At 45.2% G+C, this 21,635-nt stretch overlaps 3 protein-coding genes and 2 non-coding genes across 6 annotated transcripts in view; 2 read left to right on the top strand and 3 right to left on the bottom strand.

Moving 5' to 3' along the window:
- ACAT2 (acetyl-CoA acetyltransferase 2) overlaps positions 1–7,265 on the top strand; it is a 10,488-nt gene extending 3,223 nt beyond the window's left edge. Inside the window, exons 3-9 of the mRNA XM_006103758.3 lie at positions 93–274; positions 1,973–2,090; positions 3,356–3,499; positions 4,829–4,951; positions 5,781–5,935; positions 6,439–6,549; positions 6,894–7,265. Of these exons, the coding sequence (XP_006103820.1) occupies positions 93–274; positions 1,973–2,090; positions 3,356–3,499; positions 4,829–4,951; positions 5,781–5,935; positions 6,439–6,549; positions 6,894–7,064 (1,004 nt within the window). The 3' untranslated portion in view covers positions 7,065–7,265. The remainder of the gene's footprint in view (positions 1–92; positions 275–1,972; positions 2,091–3,355; positions 3,500–4,828; positions 4,952–5,780; positions 5,936–6,438; positions 6,550–6,893) is intronic.
- Positions 7,177–17,306, bottom strand: TCP1 (t-complex 1). The gene is made up of 12 exons (XM_006103759.3): positions 17,108–17,306; positions 16,059–16,144; positions 15,727–15,855; positions 13,809–13,906; positions 13,322–13,432; positions 12,855–13,036; positions 12,372–12,498; positions 9,393–9,568; positions 8,927–9,050; positions 8,433–8,625; positions 8,115–8,278; positions 7,177–7,475 (listed from the first exon to the last, which is right to left on the bottom strand). The coding sequence occupies exons 1-12, from the start codon at positions 17,169–17,171 to the stop codon at positions 7,259–7,261; spliced, it is 1,671 nt and encodes a 556-aa protein (XP_006103821.1). The 5' UTR covers positions 17,172–17,306; the 3' UTR covers positions 7,177–7,258.
- LOC111823472 lies at positions 8,731–8,865 on the bottom strand. The gene has a single exon (XR_002826501.1). It is a non-coding gene; the product is annotated as a small nucleolar RNA SNORA20 (small nucleolar RNA).
- LOC111823473 lies at positions 13,522–13,658 on the bottom strand. Its single transcript, XR_002826502.1, has one exon. It is a non-coding gene; the product is annotated as a small nucleolar RNA SNORA29 (small nucleolar RNA).
- On the top strand, positions 16,724–21,282 carry MRPL18 (mitochondrial ribosomal protein L18). Of its 2 annotated transcripts, none has more exons than XM_023744990.1 (4): positions 16,724–16,975; positions 18,766–18,952; positions 20,161–20,392; positions 20,923–21,282. In XM_023744990.1, exons 1-4 carry the CDS (start codon positions 16,732–16,734, stop codon positions 20,992–20,994), a joined length of 735 nt encoding a protein of 244 aa, XP_023600758.1. In that variant the 5' UTR covers positions 16,724–16,731; the 3' UTR covers positions 20,995–21,282. The 2 variants fall into 2 exon arrangements, with proteins under 2 accessions (XP_023600758.1, XP_014301614.1); XM_014446128.2 differs by lacking the exon at positions 16,724–16,975 and adding an exon at positions 18,308–18,508.
- The last annotated feature ends 353 nt before the right edge of the window (positions 21,283–21,635 follow it).

The raw sequence follows: 21,635 nt of genomic DNA, 5'->3' as shown, positions 1-21,635 counted from the left end.
CAGTTGCAATCTCCTGATTTTGCATAGTGCCGCCCCCTAGTGTGTTATCTTTCTCTTTCTTTGCTGAGAGGCCTCCATTTCCCTTCCTCCAGGTTGTGGGCAGAATCCGGTTCGACAAGCCAGTGTGGGAGCAGGGATCCCCTACTCTGTTCCAGCATGGAGCTGCCAAATGATCTGTGGGTCAGGCCTCAAGGCTGTGTGCCTTGCAGCCCAGTCGATCCGGATAGGGGACTCCAGCATTGTGGTTGCAGGAGGCATGGAAAATATGAGCAAGGTAAGGCCCTGGAGAAATGGCTGTCAGACCTCTCACCAGTAAACGCCTGTCCACGCCACGGCAGGGCACATCGCTGCATTACCAGAGCTGGAACCAAGCAGTAAACAAATAAACAAAAAATGGATTCAACCTTGATCCCAACCTGAAAGTTAATTACTTTTCAAATTAGATGGGAAATTGGGGTTGAAGTAAAAGCTTGTCAACCAGTGTGATTACAATAGAATGGTTTTCCTAAAATATTAATGAAACAATATTTTCTGAATTAAACCTATTACATTAGTCGGTAGATATCCTTGGTCTTCAATTTCTTTCTCATTACGAGGAAAAGTCAGTGTTGCCACTTCCCTTCCTGCATGTGACAAAGAGGCAGGGGCCAAGTTTTGTTCACCTTTGGGAGCTATAGAACATAGAGAGGACGGCTGAGCGGTGCCCTTCTCTAAGAAGTTTGCCAGGAGGGATTTGTTTCACCAAGTTCCATCCCTCCAACTGGCAGTGAAAAAGGAGAAAGTATATCCCCTGCTTCCGACAGGCAGGTCAGTGGGTGATCTGAGGAGCCCCTGGGCCAGGGGTGGGGAACCGTTTTTTCCACCAACGGCCATGTGGGTATTTATAACATCATTTGAGGGCCATACAAAATTATCAACTTAAAAACTAGCTTGCTAGGCCCTAGCTGGTTTGGCTCAGTGGATAGAGCATCGGCCTGCAGACTTGAGGGTCCCAGGTTCGATTACAGTCAAGGACACGTACCTCGGTTGTGGGCTCCATCCCCCTGCATGAGGTATCCAATCAGTGTGTCTCTCTCAGATCTCTGTTTCTCTATCTCTTCCCCTTCCTTCTACTCTCTTCCACTCTCTAAAAAATCCATGGAAAAAATATCCTCAGGTGAGGATTAACAAACAAACAAAAATTAGCCTGCTATATTTGGTCAAACATTTAATTAACTCACCTCTAATGCTTGGCAGGGCCAGACCAAATGATTTTGGGGGCCTTATATGGTCTGTTCAGCACAGCCATTGCTGAAGCCCAGGGGAAGGCAGGCCTAAGGCAGCAAATAGGATTAGAGTGGTTATGATGGGACCCTACTAATATCTGTGTAGTCATATACGAGGTGCTTTTATACAGGCAGTCACAGCAGCCCTTAGGGGTAGATGGTGTCATTGTTAATTAACAGGTAAGTAAACTGAGGCCCAGAGCCAGGATTCAAATATAGATCTTCTGACTCCCATGCTCTTCTCTTCTAGTACAGCTGCTGTTGAGTTGGTGAGAGTTAAGAGGGTGCCCCTCCCAGAAATCCTCCCCTTCAGTTAATTAGGAAACCTAGTTATTATCACTGCGGGCATTATGCCTCCCATCAGAATAAGTAGCACATTGTTCGCATCAGTTAAACTCTTGGGTGAGGTCTTCATTTAACAGAGAGCTAGTTGCATCTGGAAAGAATGAATGAGGTTCTTAAGGAAATAGGACACAGAAGAGAGAGGTTTGATGGAAATGGAAATGGGTAGGTAGGAAAGTAACAGGCTCCCAGGAGTAGGCAGAGTGGGCCCTGGATCCGGGGTAAGGAGACTAGGCCGGAATTGGGGAGTGGGTCACAGGAGGACTAGATGAGGACTTAGAGATTACTGAATAGTTAAGAGTGGTATCCTAGGCAGAGGACTAGTTATAACCAAGCCTAAATTCATTGGTATTTCTTGTTTTCAGGCTCCTCACCTGGTTCACTTGAGGACAGGAGTCAAGATTGGGGAAACACCACTGACTGACAGTATTCTCCATGACGGACTTACAGATGCATTTCACAACTACCACATGGGCATTACAGGTAAGGCGGGGGTGGCGGAGAACGCTCACTGTAGAAAGGTTAAGCATGTAATGAGTGACTCCACGGGGGCTTTCCTCATGAGACCATATGTCGTAAGTGGGCCACTTAAGTCCAGATCAGGGACATTTGACAAAAGAACTGGCCCCTGCTCTCCAAAATATCAAGGTTAAGAAACACACATAGTCTGAAGAACTCTACCAAATAAAAAGAATCTGAAGAAATTGACAGAGAAATGCAGTGCATGATCCTGATTGGATCCTGGGCTCAACAAATAAATTAGCTACAAGGAACATCACTGGGCCCTGCCGGTGTGGCTCAGTTGGTTGGGCATTCCATGCACCAAAAGGTTGACGGTTTGATTCCTGGTTAGGACACATGCCTTGGTTGGGGGCTCGATGCTGAGTAGGGGGCACGCAGGAGGTAGCCAATCCGTGTTTCGTTTTCACATTGATGTTTCTCCCTCTCCCTTCCTCTAAAAATCAATAAAAATGTATTTTTTTTTTAAAAAGACATAATTGTGCCGAAACCGGTTTGGCTCAGTGGATAGAGCGTCGGCCTGCGGACTGAAAGGTCCTGGGTTCGATTCCGGTCAAGGGCATGTACCTGGGTTGCGGGCACATCCCCAGTAGGAGATGTGCAGGAGGCAGCTGGTCGATGTTTCTCGCAGGAGGTAGCCAATCCGTGTTTCGTTTTCACATTGATGTTTCTCCCTCTCCCTTCCTCTAAAAATCAATAAAAATGTATTTTTTTAAAAAAGACATAATTGGGACAAGTGAAACGTGAATATGGACCAAGAATTACGTAATAGTATTGTATTGATGATATATTTCCTAATTTTGAAAGCTGTGGTTATATAAGAAAATGGCCTTGTTTGTGGGGAAATATACATTGAAATGAAAATTTAGGGATAAAGGAGCAGGATATCTAGCACTTTCAAATGGTTCAGAAAGAGAATGATAAAGCAATTGGGGCAAAATAGACAATTGGGAAATCTGCATAAAGGAAATTTCTGAAAGTTTAACATTATTTAATGGAAAAGAGAGAAGGAAGGAAGCAAAGAAAGAAAATGGCTTCTTAGGTCCCTGCAAGATTTTCCTATTCATTGCCAGTGGGAGGCAAGATTGCCAATAGAGCACTGTCCCTTAGCCTGTCAGCGGGCCTGCTGGTGTTGGGCTCTCAGTGCTTGTTTAAATGTGAAAAACTTGAGCTACCAAAACCCAGTTCCTGTAAATGTTTATATTTTGCTTTGTCTGTTTTTTTCACAGCTGAAAATGTAGCCAAAAAATGGCAAGTGACTAGAGAAGATCAGGACAAGTTGGCAGTTCTGTCCCAGAACAGGACGGAGAGCGCACAGAAAGCTGGCCACTTTGACAAAGAGATTGTACCAGTGTTGGTGCCTTCTAGAAAAGGTGGGTTCAGGCCTGGCCGGCGTCAACCTATGAACCAGGAGGTCACAGTTCAATTCCTGGTCAGGTCACATGCCCGGGTTGCTAGCTCAGTCCCCAGTGTGGGGCATGCAGGAGGCAGCCAGTCAATGATTCATCATTGATGTTTCTGTCTCTCTCTCCTTGTCCATTCCTCTCTGAAATCAGTAAAAATATTTAAAAAAGAAAAGGTGGGTACATAAATCATAATGATTTAAACACCAACATAGCTCTTTATAAGAATAATATCTGAAAGAATAATATATAGGACTGGTGTATAAATGGTGTCCTAGCCAAGCCTTTCAGGCTGAAAGGTATCCCCTGGAAGCCTCTGAATAAGGCTTGGGGTGTGGGGCAACGTTTATGGGGAGAGGAAACATGGGAAGCTGGGCCAGCATCCAGACACTTGGTCCCAGTGTCCACACTGCTAGGTGGGTGGGGCCAGTTTCAGGAGAAACTAGAGCACTGACAGGTTGTGAGGCCACAGCTGGCCTGTTACAGGCTCATCTCAGAGGTGAACATCCATTACTTCCTCTTGCTTCTGTGTGCGGCTCCTATTTCTTGGGTGAATCTTTATGGGTCCCTTTGCTTTTACCTAATACTAGAGGCCCGGTACACGGATTTGTGCATGGGTGGAGCCCCTTGGCCTTGTTTGCAATCGAGGCTTAGCGGGGGGCCAGCCAGCCGTGGGGAGGGACCCTGGGAGGTTGGCCTGCTGACCAGCGGGAAGTGGGGTGTAGGAGGTTGGCCAGGGGGTCGGAGTGGGAGGTCAGGGGGAGGGGCATGGGAGGTTGGCTGTGGGAGCGCACTGACCACCAGGGTTGAGCGTTTTCCCCCTGGTGGTCAGTGTGTGTCATAGCGAGTGTCGAACAGTCGTTCTGGTCGTTTGGTTGTAGTGGTCCCTTAGGCTTTTATATATATATATAGATGGAGTGCTTGAGTCAAATTCTCTTAGCAATGAACTGACATTCCTTATGTCAGTGAGGTTGGCTTTCACACTCCAGGATCCAGTCCTCTGTAAGCAGCCAAGTCCTGTGTCTGACCACAGCCGTCTTGCACAAAAGACTAACTGCCTTCCTCAGACATGGAAAACACTCAGAATGCCTCATGACCATAGTGTTCATAAAATGTCCTAACATACATACAATAAATGTTACTAGTGTGCATACTTTTCTCTTACTGGAATGAAAGTTCTTTTTAAATAAACCTCATCTTCAAATACGAATCTTCATGAATCAGGTCTGAGGAGCCCACCATTCGTAGCGTGCTGACTGCCATCTCTGACCTGACCTCAGGATTTGTTTTCCTTTTCAGGTCTTATTGAAGTTAAAACAGATGAGTTTCCTCGCCATGGGAGCAACATAGAAGCCATGTCTAAACTAAAGCCTTACTTCCTTACGGATGGGACAGGAACAGTGACTGCAGCTAATGCTTCAGGTTAGGGTAAAAAGTTTTTACTTGATTTTAGAGAGAGGAAGCGGGAAGACAAGTTGTTCCACTTATTGATGCATTCACTGGTTGCTTCTTATATGTGCCCTGACCAGGGATCAAACCCCAAACCTTGATGTATTGGGATGATGCTCTAACCCAGTGGTTGCCAACCTTTCGGACCTCACAGATCACCAGTGATCCATGGACCACTGGTTGGCGACCGCTGCTCTAACCAACTGAGCTACCCGGCCAAGGCCAGGTTAGATTTTCTGAAGGACAGTTGGGGAACCCCATCTTCTGGTAATTCTACCACATTAATACCTTTTTTCTTTTATTTCATCTATTTATACATGTTATTCTAAAACCTTGTTTTAGCAGCTTTAGGGGAAAATGTAGTTCTGTATAGTATTTGGTCATTAGTTTTTCCATACTTGATTAGAAGCTTAACCTATATATACTGAATGAATGGATTTGCTTTACCAATATCCTAACTAGATGCACAAATGAAAAAGCAAATTAGGGGACCCCAGTTTATCTAGTATCATTGTACTTTTCCAAAACCAGAATCTGTTGTCAGTGTTCTCCCGTGAAGTTGGGGCTATTTCTTCCATTTTTTTTCATTCACCCCCCCTCCCCCACTTTTTAATCATTCCACTTTCCCATTGGAATGTTTTGTATGTCTTATTGCCTAAGTTACCATTTCAAATTACACAGTGAAGTCTGAAATATGGCAGATGGCTTCTGCCAAGATGTGTTAATAGAGAAAGTAAACAGATACACAACTGTGTAAGTTAATAAGCATTATTTTAGAAATCAAGACAGTTGTTTTTTGCAGGAATAAATGATGGTGCTGCAGCTGTGGTCCTTATGAAGAAGTCGGAGGCTGATAACCGTGGGCTGACACCTTTAGCAGAGATAGTTTCCTGGTCACAAGCAGGAGTGGAGCCTTCCATTATGGGAATAGGACCAATTCCAGCAATAAAGCAAGCTGTGAGTTTACTTCTGAATGTCACCACCTGTCCTTTGCTGTTACTTTCTCTAAAGACTAGACCCGTAACCTGCAATTGCATATTAAGGTCTGCCTTAACATGCCCAGATCCTTTCCACTCCAAAATGCCAAGAACGAGCTTTGTTTTCATGTTTATTCCTATCAGGTTTCATTTGTTGTTTCCCTTTTATGAAAGTCTTCCAATTAGCCTTAAGTGAGCCCATTCATCCCCTTTCCTATTTTCCCTACACAAAGGGCAGCCCAGAACATTTGGATCAAGGGGAGCGGATGCTCTGTCACCTCTCCTACACCTGACAGATGTTACTGGTTCAAAATTTTAGTTTAGAATTTCCAAGGGCTGTTTTATCCTGAAGTCACTAGGCTGATGTAGCAGCCCCAAATGGCATTTTCTGAGATCCTTCAGTATCGTATATATTCTTTTTAATGTACAATGAAGAATGCTGCCACCCGATGTTTAGACCTCTCCCATTAATCTTTCCTTTAGGTTGCAAAAGCAGGCTGGTCACTGGAGGATGTGGACATATTTGAAATCAATGAAGCCTTTGCAGCCCTCTCAGTTGCAATAACTAAGGAACTTGGATTGAACCCGGAAAAGGTAAACTTGAGTAAGCAGCCCTTCCTGAGAGCTTGCAAAACAGCAAAACACACATAGCATAGTTAGATCAAGTCCCAGGTATTGGCCATATGGTAGTAATTGGTGGGACTGCAGGTTCATTTACCCTGTTGCTTCCAAAGGCAAAAACCCTAGACTGCATTGGTTTACTTCAAACATAACAGGGCTCCAAAAAAATTTTAAGTGAAGGACTAGGGAAGATAGGATAGATATCATATGGGTATAAATCAGAGGGTAGCTTACTGGTATAACATTAAGAGGAAAAAGGTATTAGTTTAGGATTTTAGCCCTCTATCTACAGAATGACAAGTCTTTTCTCCCTTTAGGTCAACATTCAAGGAGGGGCTATAGCCCTGGGCCACCCTCTCGGGGCATCTGGCTGTCGGATTCTCGTTACCCTGTTACACACAATGGAGCGAAAGGGTGGGCGTCGTGGTGTTGCTGCCCTATGCATTGGGGGTGGGATGGGGATAGCAATGTGTGTTCAGAGAGGGTGAACCTGCTTAATTAAACTTGAACCTCATTTCTTTCTACTAATAAGGCACTAATATGTGAAATCAGGACCAATGTGAGGGTGGGAGCCATCTTCCACTTCACAAGAACCCAGGGCTTGATGGGTGTACTTTTAATGTATACTATGCAAGGTACAAGACAACTGCATCGTACAGTGTTATAAATAAAAGAAATCAGATCAGTCATCAAGGGCTCCTGAGTGAACAGCATCTTCATAACCTCCATGCTTATCATCTTTGCTTTCTGGATGCAATTTAATAAGATCATCAATTCGAAGAATGGTAATTGCAGCTTCTGTTGCAAACTTCAAACTTTTAACTTTAACTACAGTTGGTTCAAACACCCCTGCTTGTTTGTTGTCTCGAGGTTTACCATTAACCAGATCAAGACCAATCCTGCAATTTAGGGGGGAAAAATCTATTAACAAAAATTAGCACAGAAGAGTTGCAGAAAGGCACTACATGGTAGTAAAGCTGTAAACACCATTACTGTATTATAAAGAGGTTGCTTAAAGATGGTTATGTATTGCCCCAAAAGAATATCCTGCATTCCTCTAGTGCAGCGGTTCTCAACCTGTGGGTCGCAACCCTTTGGGGGTCGAACGACCCTTTCACAGGGGTTGCCTAAGACCATCGGAAAACACATATATAATTACATATTGTATTTGTGATTAAAAACTATGCTTTAATTATGTTCAATTTGTAACAATGAAAATACATCCTGCATATCAGATATTTACATTACGATTCATAACAGTAGCAAAATTACAGTTATGAAGTAGCAACGAAAATAATTTTATGGTTGGGGGTCACCACAACGTGAGGAACTGTATTAAAGGGTCGCGGCATTAGGAAGGTTGAGAACCACTGCTCTAGTGGCTCATCCTGTAAAGTGAGTACCCAGAGAGGCCGGGGGGGTTAGTACAACCCAAGACACATCAATGCTAATGAAACCACCAGAGAACATGACCAATACATCTGATGACATCTGATATACAGATGACAATGAAAAAGACAGGGAAATTGTATACTTACCATTTTAGATTCTTGCGTTCTGGGTTAACTTGAGCCTCATTATGAAAAGCTCTTAACTTTGCAACCAGATCAGTGGAGTCTTGGGCAGCATTAACTGCAAGTGTGTTAGGAATAACAAGAAGAGATCGTGCAAATTCTGCAATAGCAAGCTGTTCCCGAGATCCCTAGAAGACAGACAATGAGGTAGCATCAAAAAAGGAAGAAAATCAAGACGCAGTGGCAGCTAGGGTTTTAGTTTCATGAGGGGGATTAACAAAACCCTTGAGGCAATCTCCCGAGCGCTGCTTGGAAAGAAAGCGGGTCACCAGAGGTTCTTACCATGCTGGTTGCATAGTTTTCGAGGTATATGGAAAGGGCTGCTTCCACAGCACCCCCACCCGGGACCACAGATTTTGACTCCAAAACTCTCTTCACCACACAAATAGCATCATGTAAAGAGCGCTCCATCTCATCACACATGTAGTCATTTGCCCCACGTAAGATAATTGATGCAGACGTGCGAGCCTTAGTGCTATTGAAAAAAGGAAGTGAAATTCTTAAAGCAACACTTTTATAAAAGAAATCTGTATAGACATTTATTTTAAGCACTTTGATCAAATCCTGCTTCCATAAGGACGTTTGTCTAGACCATGCATGCAGAAGAGATGAAATGGTTACTCCATCTCAATTGGCAATGGTCTAATGTTATTTTATCCCATGCGTATAACTGCTCATACCATTGAAAAGACTATAGCAGCAAATAAATGGGAAGGGGTCTGTTTTACTCATTAATAAAACCTATGTAGTTTTGTAATTTAGAAAGTAGCTCTTACTTTTTGACCAGGATCAGTTCATCATCACAAATTCTCTCCTGTACCACCTCTTCTGCTTGCCCCAGCATTGCTGCCTCAAAGGTTTCCTCGCCTTCCAAATTGGCCAGGCTTGACACAACAATTGCTATTAAGGTAATTACAAAGATCTGTAAACATTTTTATACCGTCTTAGATTCAGGAACATTTATAAAAAAGCGATGCATAAATACAAGTTTACGGTTTACAGTTAGGCACCAGACATGGAACTGTCATTTTGAGGTTAAGAAATTCAGCAAACTAAAGAACTTTTTCAATTACATGAAAAATGGCCCTATAAATACATTTGTAGTACCAATCATTACAGGGAGGAGTAAAAGGAAAACAGGGTTGTTTTCTGAAGCTGCTTAATACTGGCACCCCATGTAAAGAGACATGGTCACGTACAGGAACATGAAACGTCACACCTGAGAGCTGGCAGAAGACATACCTCCAGAAGCTTTAGCAATGCGCTTAAGGTCCTTCTTTAAAACTCTTCTGACTGCCATTGCACCAGCCTCCACAAAATACTTCAGACACATGTCGTCAATGCCACCAGTGGTGAGAATAACGTTGGCTCCAGTTGCCAGGATCTTCTGGATTCGTTCCTTGCTGATGTCTGATTCTCTACAGATAAAGTATTTGTGTAGTAAGCCAAAGTTACCTTCTGTGTTTTTCATATAACAAAGCTTTAAGTTCCGTAAGTATTTTTCACAAAATAATTGCAGATTAAGTTTTTTTTTGACTCTTTCCCTTTTATGACCAGAATTTAAATCAGTCCAACTCACATGAAAGTTTCAGGCATTAAAAATCCCACTTAGCAACCCCAATTTGCATCTCTAACCAAGAACTGTGATTCGGAAGTGTCCCTGCCTTCAATGATCTGGCAGCCTGTCAACCACAGTTTGTGGCCAATGCTACCACAAGTACAATACGGAGACCACCAGCACATGGGAGACAGTAATCCATCCTGGCAGATGGGACAAGAAGGTCTGAAGTCAAGAGGGTTCCAGAGCTGAAACTGCAGGTAGGACCAGAACATGAAGAAGCCTGTAGGGGTGTTAAAGAGTCTGGACTGCTTCATCTTTTAAAATTAGGAATAGCATCATCAAATCTGTTTTCAAAAGGACCCCCTGATGTCAATGTGGAAACCGTACTGGGAAGGTGAAGGACTGAGGCAAGGAGATAATCACTGGAGATACAGATGAGCAGAGGAGCGAGTAAAGTCTATAGCAGGGGTCCTCAAACTACGGCCTGCAGGCCACATGCAAATACAAATATTGTATTTGTTCCTGTTTTGTTTTTTTACTTCAAAATAAGATATGTGCAGTGTGCATAGGAATTTGTTCATAGTTTTTTTTTAAACTATAGTCCGGCCCTCCAACGGTCTGAGGGACAGTGAACTGGCCCGTTTAAAAAGTTTGAGGACCCCTGGTCTATAGCTTAGCTAACAGAGGGTCAGCCTCCGACCCCTGGAGTAAGAGACATACTAGCAGGTTGCAGGCAAGATGAGAAGGCAGAGTTGATTTCAACAACATGCGTTTGAAGTCGCTGTGTCATTCAGGTGATGCTTCTAGGAAGCAGACATGCATGGAAATCAAGCTCTGGGAGTCACTATATAGGTAAATGAAGCCGTTACACCTACCATTCAAGGAATAGTAGATAAGAGAATTCAAAGAATTCTTAAAGTAAAACGAATTGAATATTAACCTCAAAACAAACCTCTTTGTATACACTGAACAAAGACTGCATGCCACAAACTACTAAACATGGGAGGCTACAAAGCCAAGGAAATCATTCAGTTTCTACCTTCAGAACTACAATTGAAGTCATACAAACACAAACTGTGCTAAGCCCCAGGAAGACAGGCATAGAAAGGCACAGTAGTGTGTAATTTAGATTGAGGGGTCAAGAGAAGCTTCTTTGAGAGACTGACCACTTAAAGAGCAAGTAAAAAATTTAAACAGTCCTAGCTGGTCTGGCTCAGTGGATAGAGCGTCGGCCTACAGACTGAAAGGTTCGATTCCGGCCAAGGGCACATGCCCAGGTTGTGAGCTTGATCCCCACTAGGGGGCGTGCAGGAGGCAGGTGATCAATGATTCATCCTTAATGTTTCTCTCTCCCTCCCTTCTCCAAAATCAATAAAACTATATTTAAAATAATTAAAACAAGTAGGCAGAGAGTATGTTACAGGCAGAGGGAGAAGCATTCTAGTCTGTGGAGAACGTTTGTGAATCCTAGTCCCTGTTGTGCCTAGACTACAATGTAAGGAATATGGAAGGTATTAAAAAGGCTCTGGGCCCTAACCGGTTTGGCTTGGTGGATAGAGCGTCGGCCTGCGGACTCAAGGGTCCCAGGTTCGATTCCGGTCAAGGGCATATCCCCAGTAGGGGGTGTGCAGGAGGCAGCTGATGGATGTTTCTCTCTCATTGATGTTTTTAACTCTCTATCCCTCTCCCTTCCTCTCTGTAAAAAAATAAAATATATTTTTAAAAAAAGGGCTCTGGTCTTAGAAGTAATGACATGGACTTGGCTGCCATGTGGAAGGAGCCTGGGAGGGAAGGAATGAGATGACCAGTGTGGGTGCTTCTGTAATAGTCTGAGCAAGAGAATGCAAATGGAAAATAGATGAATGTGAGATTTAATTTGAAGATGGAAATCAAGTGGTCTTAGTGAAAAAGTATAAGTTATTAGGTTAAAAAAAAAAGAGGTAAAGATACTTTCTAGCTTTCTGCCTGAGTAGAGGGGTTCCCATCATCAAAGTAATCAAGCGTAGATTGGGATATATCATCACAAGTTGTTTTAAGAAATATTCAACCAGACAAATCCATGTGTGTTTGGTGCTCAGAAAACTAGATGTGGGAGTCTCCACATAATAACTGAGGTCACGGAATGAGGAGTTATCCTGGAGAGAACAGGGGGCGGTAGCTGGCCAGGCACAGGAATACGGATGAGGCGGTAGCACAGAGCCACTCCACCCTCCAACCGTCTCAAGAAAGCAGTAGTCAAAGGCTCGATCAAGGTCAAGTGAAGGTTGAACATGTCTAGTGAGTATCAGTGACCAGTGAGCTTAGCAAGACGGAGATCGGAGAACAAAGCTGTAACAGGAATGAGAAATGAAGTGCCAGAAAACAGTTTTTGTGTAAATCACTCTTGAGATGTCCGGCTGTAAAGAGTGGGAACGGAGAGGGAGGAACTAGAGCAAACTGTGTGCGCTACAAGTGAAATCTAGAAAGGAATGAACAGGAGAGTTTGTAGTTGAAGATGCAGATGGGAAAGAACTATAAATGAAGCAACCCTCTAAGGCAGAATGCAACAGAATCTACAACATTTATTGTAGAGGGAGGGACTGGCCTTTGACGGAAGGACAGTTATGCCAGGAAGGAGGAAAGAGATGTTACGCAGTTACTTTGAACATCTGCCAGCATACCTCTGTCTAATCTGGTCCAGGTTCTCAGGGTCTGTAATTAGCACCTGCACACCAAGCTTCATTTTTGTTTTCTGCAGGCTGAAGTCAAGGCAAGCAATTTTTGCATTAACTATTCTCTTGGGCATGCCTATAATTGAACATAATATTAAAATATTAAGTCCTTTCACAGTAACTACTAATAACAGTACATTTTATACACCCAACCATAAAGCATGAGATTAATGTCATACGTAAACACAAATTTCAATTTGTTTAACATAACGCATTTTTATGGCATTAAACACACGTACTTTCTTCTAACTTGCATTTTTCCTAAGTTACGTGCTTAAGTTATTAAAGAGAAACTGATAATGTGACGTACATTCCTTAAAGAGCAGTAAGTGCACAGCTTGGATAGTTCACCTGAAGATGAACAGGAAGCAGCCACAGAAAGCTCATCTTAACCTCTAGTCCTCTCGTTAGTGACCACATCCCGAGCCTTACCCTGAGACCCCACCACACAGTTGAGTGCATAGCCATTGATGAGCACACTCTCCATCTGACTTCTCCCATGGGCTTTCAGAATATTAATGGAATTGACTGGATAACGAGGCTGGCCTCTTGCATCTGTGTATTTAATAGCAAGCACGGCATCTACCACCATACTAGCGAAGAAATCACCATCTCTAAGGCGATAGTTAAGGGGAACAAGAGACTTGGAATGGAGAACAGGGAAACATGAAAATCAAGGGTAATTCAAAGGCACTTCCCTTTTGCAATCTCATCAAGAAAACAAGGATTACTTATCACTACCTGCAGTTCATATTACTTTTACTCTTTACATTACCTCCCCCCTAAAGAAGCAGGGAAGGAAACAGGCAATTTCAAAACGGCATCACCTGGCATGAAAACTAACACAAGTTCTTTCTTCTAAAAAAAGCCCAAACTTTACTGGACCACCACAAGGATACATTCCAATGATTTTGGATGACATTGATGTTTTAGCAGCATTAGTGAGGCAATCTCTTCCAAGTTCATCTGTGTTAATAATTAGATTTTCACTGATATAACGCACTGCTTCCCTATTTAAAGCGTGGGGGAGAAAACAATTACAAATTAATTCACTATTCAAACTTTTGTTTTACCATAGTGTCAAAATGTCATAGGCACCAATTTTCTGTTCAGCCATTTCATATAGGAGGAGGACACAAATAAATCCTCCCTCTTCAGATCATGGCAATTTTAATCTATCCCATAAGCATAGCCACTAAAATCTATTAGGAGAAAATGTGGTAGTCAAATGGGAAGAAAAGATACTGGCCCTACTTCTTCAAATATCACTTAAATGCTAAAATGTAACTTTTAAAAAATAAGATGTAGTTATTAATGAAAACATTTAAACACAGTTTGCAATTATTACATCAAATAATATAAAATTTTCTCTGAATACAATCTTACTTGCAAGCAAGTCGATAGCCACTAATAACAGACGTGGGATGAATTTTCTGTTTGACTAGTTCATCTGCGTTTTTTAGAAGTTCTGCTGCAATAATAACCTGTTGAGAAAACATTAGTGGCTGTAATATTAGTCTAGCACTCTACGTGCAATGCGTATGTAAAAGCAGCAAAATTATCAAGAATTAACCAGAATTGTGATGGCAGTAAAATGAGTAACTGATCAGAAACCTGAAAAAAAGATAACTCTACCCAGTGTTTCATATTCAAATGGCCAAACCCAAGAAAAAGCCAGAAAAATGTTCTGGCTAATACACTAGTTCTGTAGTACAATAGTCAAAGACTACCCATCCATTACTTTTAAAATATATATTTTATTGATTTTTTAAAAAATATATTTTATTGATTTTTTACAGAGAGGAAGGGAGAGAGATAGAGTCAGAAACATCGATCAGCTGCCTCCTGCACACCTCCTACTGGGGATGTGCCCGCAACTCAGGTACATGCCCTTGACCGAAATCGAACCTGGGACCCTTCAGTCCGCAGGCCAATGCTCCAACCACCGAGCCAAACCGGTTTCGGCTATTTTATTGATTTTTTAGAGAGGAAAGGAGAGGGATAGAGAGCTAGAAACATCGATGAGAGAGAAATATCAATCAGCTGCCTCCTGCACACTCCCTACTGGGGATGTGCCCGCAACCAAGGTACATGCCCTTGACCGGAATCGAACCTGGGACCTTTTAGTCCGCAGGCCGACGCTCTATCCAGTGAGCCAAACCAGTTAGGGCCCATCCATTACTTTTAAAGATTAAGTGTCCAACAAATGCTAAGAGTCTGACTACTCAAATGGCCTTTACTATTTTAGGTTATTATTTGGCTTATTATAAAAATCATTTAAGGACACTAAAAATATTTTTTTAATATTCTTTTTATTCTTTTGTTTATTTCAGAGAGGAAGAGAGAGAGATAGAAATATCAATGATGAGAGGGAATCACTGGCTGCCTCCTGCACGTTGGACCGAGTCCCACAACCCAGGCATGTGCCCTTGACCTGAATCGAACCTGGGACCCTTCAGTCCGCAGGCCAACACTCTATCCATTGAGCCAAACCAGCTAGGGCTAAAAATATTTTTTAATTAAAAAGACTTCATCCCAGCTGGCATGGATCTGTGGTTGAACCTCGACCGACCTATCAACCAGGAGGTCACGGTTCGATTCCTGGTCAGGTAACATGCCCGGGTTGCGGGCTCGATCCCCAGTGTGGGGTGTGCAGGAGGCAGCCGGTCCATGATTCTTTCTCATCATTGACGATTCATTCTATTTCTCCCCCTCCCTCTCCGAAACAATAAAAATATATTTAAAAAAAGAAATAAAGAGTTCAAAAATGCTGCTTTTGGGAGAAATCCTAATTTTAAGGCCATTTTTATTATTTTATAAGAGGTAGAGTCCATTCTTTCATGGCTTATAGTTTAATTTAGAAATGCAAACATTTCCCCACACAATACATTGTTTCTTTAGAGCAAATTACTTGTTTCTATAGCAATGTGCTGGATGCTCTCCACATTCATAATACTGATCACACTCCCATTCTGAACTCATGAGATTGCCTCGCCAGCATGTAAAATATAAAAGCATCTTGTTTTTATAAACCGGTGAAATTTTATAAAGGGAAGGTTTTAGAAATTTCTAAGTCTCAGGTCAGGAGGGGACCATATTGAAATATCTCTTAAGTTTCTTCTCTACTCGGAGTGTACAAACTAGCTATAACCATCAGCCTTTTCAAGTTTAGTTTCAGAACCACTGCCCATTTTTCCCCCTCGTAACTAACTTATTTTTAACTCAGAAGCAAATAACTGACTACGGTTCACTTTCTGACGGATATAGGAAAGCGAGTCTTTAGCCATCTACCCGGACTACCTACCACGGAGGTGGTTCCATCGCCCACTTCTTTGTCTTGCAGGTCAGCTAGCTCACAAAGAACTTTAGCTGCAGGATGCTCTACCTCCAGTAACTTCAGGATGGTCGCACCATCGTTAGTAATGGTGATATCCTAAGGAATTTGCAGGGAAGGGGGAAAAACCACAATTATGTACAGAAACAGGACATCCTCTCATTAACACAACCACATTATGACATACCTTCACCCTTACTACCCCTTCCAATACAAGCACTCTGATTAAAAACAAAGAATCTACATAGCAAAACATTTAAGATCTCATTAATTTAAAGACACAAACATCTAACTGTACTTACACCAATATCATCCACCAACATTTTATCCAAGCCAACTGGTCCAAGAGAACTCTTCACAATATTGGCAATAGAAGCTGCAGCCATAACTACAGAAATGAAATAATGAAATTAGGAAAACCCACTGCTTCGAAGGACAATTTCAGCTTCAAGAAAGTAAATGACAGCCAACAGCCTCTGAATCTTCCCAATCTACAAATCTGTCCTAATCACTTAAAATAAAAAGGTCATCTACTAGTCATAATTTGGGTTCTGTCACCTCATATAGAAAAAGGAAAACTAGCGACTTTTTCTTTAAAAAACCGTATTAAAATCAAGTCTTTATCTGCGAATTAAAAAAAAAATGTGGGAACCAGAGCTTCTGACTTTACTGCAAATTCATCCAAGACAAGAATTCGTAATCAATCAACGGTAAGATCGACAGGCATCCATGACTTGGAAGCGTACGCGCTCCCCAAAAGGGTTCACCAACAAGTGCTTTGGTCCGGGCCAACGTTTACTAGAATAAGTTCATTGTTTATCGCTTATACAACATCCAACTAAGTCCCTGGGCTACTCTCATTTCAACGAGCTGCCAGCGACGGGCGAGGACAGAGCTACTCTCATTTCAACGAGCTGCCAGCGACGGGCGAGGACAGAACGAGCTCCGGACGCCGGCACCGCCGATGGCGCGGGGATGCGGGTCTTTCCCGGCTCATGGTCCTCAAACGAGGCCTCGAGGCTGAGGGATGCTCCGCGTGGTAGGAACCGGAACACAAGGGGCTCAGAGGTGCCGAAGGGACGCCAGGCGTGGCCGGCACGTGTCGGTACCGGGGACCCACCGCCCGTCACTCCCGTCCAGCGCGGGTCTCCAAACAGGCCGCGCTCTCCTACGGGAAGGGGCCGCTGCCGCCCCGCCCAGAAGGCACGGACCCGCGGGGGTAGGTTACGCACCGCACCCCGACCCTATTTTGGGGAGAGAAGGGAAGCACCAGGACCGGAACCCCGGCCCCAGCGGGCAGGGCTGGGGGGAGCGCTCCGCGTCACCTAGCCGAGGCCTCGCCCGTCCTTACCGTTCTGGGAGCGGATCGCCTCCCCAGTGCTGCGATCCCCGAACACGGACAGAGGCCCCTCCATCTTCGCGGCAGGGTACACCTCGCGCTTCACTTACACCGCGGACGGCTAGCGTCGGTTCCGAGGCCCAGCGGAGGCGGCAGCGCGGCGTGGACCGGGCCCAGGCGATGCCGCAGGGGATTCTGGGAACACCGCTCCACCTCTTCCCCCGCCCACCCGGCCCCCTCAGTCCCTGCGCCGCCGCGGGGCAGGGCGGGAAAGAGAGGAGGGGAGGGGGCGAGAAGCGTGAATGTGTAGGAAGTGAGGAGCCGGAAGGGCGGGTTCATCACTTTTGCCCAATTAGAGAGCGAATAGGAAGGGCGCGAAGGCAGAACGGAAGTCCGGCTCCTGCACCGCGGGCGGAAATTGCTCGGGTGCGCGTGCGCATTTGCACATTCTAGTGCCTTCTAGAAGAGGGGGTTCACGGTGGGGTGGAGCCTGGTGTGTGACGGGAGGAGGGTGGGCACTTCTTAAAGGTACAGCGGGGCCTCTGAGCTACTCTCGCGTGTTTATACCAGCAATTGTTTTTCACCAACTAGTAAAACTGCAGCTCACCAAGAAATATATTTTTGCCTATTTTGATTCATTCACATTGTACAGCTATTGTAGTGGCTATTTTTTTGACTTCAGAAAAGAGGTCAGTGCTCCCGACCAAAGAGTCAGCTATTGCGTGTTTTAAAAACTATTGTAGTTTATACAGTAAATATTTCCCTTGTTCTCCTTACACGTAGGAACGTGTTTGGAGAGGAGCCGGCAAGTCGCAGGCTTTGTTCCTGGGCTCCGAGTGCAAGCGGGGCCAGGGTGGGACGGGCAAGGCTTTCCCCGCTAAAATGCCGGCCATCGTTTCTGCAGAGAAAGCTGTGCGCCTTGCTCTGCCCCGCTTCCTCCCAGTGCCCAACCGCCGTGTGTGGCGTCATGGTCGGTGAGCTCTGCCACCAGAGGGCCCAAATAAGGGAGCGCGAAGTCCCGGCTTCCTCCCGGGCTCCAACGCAAATCTGCAAAAGGCGTCGCGGAAACGAAGGGGTCGCGCCCCCCCCTCCCCCCCGAGTGCTTTACTGTGAGGTGGTTGGTCGGCTCCGGCGGCTGCGTGACCCCAGCGTAAGCGATGATTGGAGGAGCGGAGGTCACAGGTGGCCCTCTCGGCCACTCAGCGGCCGGGAAACTGTTAGTTCCGGGTGGAGGGTCGACGGCCGACGCGATTCTGAGGCTTTTCCCTGAGTTAACATGGCAGCGCCCGGCAGGTCGTGGGGTCGTGGGTGAGGGAAAGTGGCGAAGCGTTCCCTCGGCTTTGCCCACGGTCCCCTCGGCGATGGCGCTTCGGTCAAGGTGCTGGGAGTTGTTGTCGGCTTTCAGGAACTCCGGTAATCTCGCCCCTTCTCCGAGATTCCTCCCCGGGGCCTGCAGGGTAACGTGCCCGTGCCCGTCGGGTCTTACATTCCACGTCCCCATCGAAGGGGGACGAGCCGACAGCATCGTGAGGGGGTCTGAGGACACTGCGCCCTGTGGCCAAGCGCACCTTCTGTCCCCCGTCCAGGGCCAGAGGTGGGGGGACGGATGGGAAAGGTCTGGTCTTGTCTGGGGTCCCTTTTAAAGGCGCGTGCGCTGGTTTCTGTTGCAGGGCGCGGGGTCGCGTCGCTGTCCACCCGTCCCGAGCCGGAGGTGCAGCCTGAAGCCGACCCTCTGGGAAACGAAGCTGTGGCCCCCGAGTTCACCAACCGGAACCCCCGGAATCTGGAACTCTTGGCCGTGGCCCGGAAGGAGCGGGGCTGGGGCACCGTGTGGCCCTCCCGGGAGTTCTGGCACAGGTAGGTCGGCCGGCAGGGACGGGCCTCCGATGGCGCTCACCGGGCCATTCCCACGCGCCAGGGCCTGCGGGGCCCCTTCTCGGGAAGCCGGGTGGTGGGTAGAGCAGGGGTCGGCGGAAGTGGGGGCACGGAAACAAACGAGAGGTGTCACGGAGGACACTGAAAAAGGATGCTAGTTGAATGGGGGCGGGGGGGGGGTGTCCAGTTATCTGCCAAGAAGAGCATTGCCGCGGAGGGAGCAGCAGGGCGGGCAGGAGCCCGGTGTGAGGTCTCGGCGGAGTGGACACGGGTGAAGGGTGCGAGATGAAGACGGGGAAGCAGGTGGCATACCGATGGTTTACTTGGTAACGCGAAGTGAGCACTTTAGACTGTATTTCCGCTGCAGCGAGAACCTGTGAGGGGATTTACAGGTGGAGTCCGAGTTAAAGGTCATTCTGGTTACCTTCGGGAGAAGACTCTTTTTTTTGTTTTTTTTTTAAGGGTGAGAGAACTCTTTTTTTAAAAAAATATATTTTATTGATTTTTTTTACAGAGAGGAAGGGAGAGGGATAGAGAGCTAGAAACATCGATGAGAGAGAAACATCGATCAGCTGCCCCCTGCACGCCCCCCACTGGGGATGTGCCCGCAACCAAGGTACATGCCCTTGACTGGAATCGAACCCGGGACCCCTGAGTACGCAGGCCGACGCTCTATCCACTGAGCCAAACCGGTTCTGGCAGGAGAAGACGTTTTTAAGGGGCGAGGGTAGAAGCGAGAAGATGGTTCCCAGTCTTGTATAAAGACGGTTATTTGCTGAACACTTTGTGTTTGCCCGGAACTATGCTAGTTGCTTTATGCTGCAGGTCTTTGGTCCGTTTTACACTTACTTTGGTGTGAGCTGGAAAATGCAAGTATAGAATAAGTTTATCTTTACCCAGTGTGGAGTCAGCAACTTAGCTCTATCTGCTCAGACCCTCTTCTAAAATAGATGCTGGGTAAATATAGCTCCACTCTCAGAAATACCAAGTTTCTCTTTGACATGAGAGGTTGAGCGGAAGTGCTTGGTTTATTGTTGAGGATATCCTCATAAAGGCAAGGAAAAATACCTTTCCCAAGTAAAATCGAGGTGAAGTACATTGAAGTAAATGAGCACAATATTTAGGCACGTATTCACCTGAAGTCACTTATCTTTAGGATTCTTTTATTATGATTTTATTCTCTCATTTAGGCTGCGAGTTATAAGGACTCAGCACCATATAGAAGCACTTGTTGAGCATCGCAACGGCCAGGTTGTGGTTTCTGCATCCACACGTGAGTGGGCTATTAAAAAGCACCTTTACAGCACCAAAAACGTGGCGGCTTGTGAGAACATTGGACGGGTGCTGGCGGAACGATGCCTAGAGGCAGGAATCAACTTCATGGTCTACCAACCAACTCCTTGGGAGGCAGCCTCCGAATCGGTATTTTGGTTTTCATGTACTTACTTTAAAAGTATTGTGTTAATTCTTGATGTTAGATAGATAATAATAATAGTTCCATATTTCAAATTCTTTTCATGTGTCAGACTCTGAGGTGGGTATCCTGATGTGCATTACCTAGTTTCATCCTCATAGCAGCCCAAGGGGCAGGACTAGTGTTCCCGGTTCTGTATATAAGTAACCCGCGACTGGCAAGTCCAGCCATGGTGGGGGAGGTTTCAAACCCACGGCGACTAATTCTACAGCCATGATGTCGACCACTCTACTTCCTTGTTCATGTATTAACACCCTGTCTGTATAATATTTAAAACACTGCTTGATATCCTTAAAGTTTCTGCAGTCTCTATTTTCTTATCCGGGTCGTTATAAAGGTCAGTTTCTGAAAAACCAGCATAGGTGGGAAGTTAGCAAAGAGCAAATCAGTTGTTCTCTTTCTATTGGGAAGTAGACTGTTTATTGTCAGCTAACTTGTGCTGATTTAACCCTTTCCCTTTCTTGGTCCTTAAAACCAGATGCAGCGGCTGCAGAGGGCTGTGACGGAAGGTGGTGTGGTGCTTCGGGAGCCTCGGAGAATTTATGAATGAGACAAGCATTGTTTGGAACTTGTCAGTGTTAAGCTGTCAGCCATTACATCCCTCAGAAGGGAGCCCCTGGAAGAACAGCCGACTTGGAAGCTGTGCGCAGTAATGTAACTGCGGAGTGTTGTTAGCAGTTACAGCCCCTTCCCCCCTTGTGTGCGGGGAAGGCTAAAGTCTTCCCTCTTGGACGTGAGAGAAGTATCTGAGAAAAGCTGTCACCAGTTATAATTAACTTTTGAAGGACAAATTAAAGGTTTATCAGTTAAAGAATAAAGGCATAGTGTGAACTTTAAATTTCTAATTATATTAAATTTCTTCACGTTTTCAGCTCACTCTGGCAAGACTACACACATGAGGTTTATGCAAAGCACTTGTTATCATGTCTGGCTCATGGGGGGTGATCTACATGATCACTGTTGCTGCTCAGGATGTGGAGTTGGTTTTTAAATATGAAACATCAATATCAGTGTGTTATAAGCAGTCTTAGTGATGTGAGGATAAAGGACAAATTCTAACCCCAGTTGGCTCCTGGACCCTGACGGGCAGAGCGAGATTGAAAGGATAAAGGATTGCAACGAGGAACTGGAAATGGACAGGGACAGTGATTCTGAATTTGCCGTGAAGTGAACATTGTTAGATGGGAGACG

The sequence above is a fragment of the Myotis lucifugus genome, unplaced genomic scaffold (genome assembly GCF_000147115.1).
Source record: "Myotis lucifugus unplaced genomic scaffold, Myoluc2.0 scaffold_505, whole genome shotgun sequence".
Classification (NCBI taxonomy): Eukaryota; Metazoa; Chordata; class Mammalia; order Chiroptera; family Vespertilionidae; genus Myotis; species Myotis lucifugus.
Note: the sequence above shows the minus strand (reverse complement) of the source record. Positions and strands in the feature narration are given on the sequence as shown.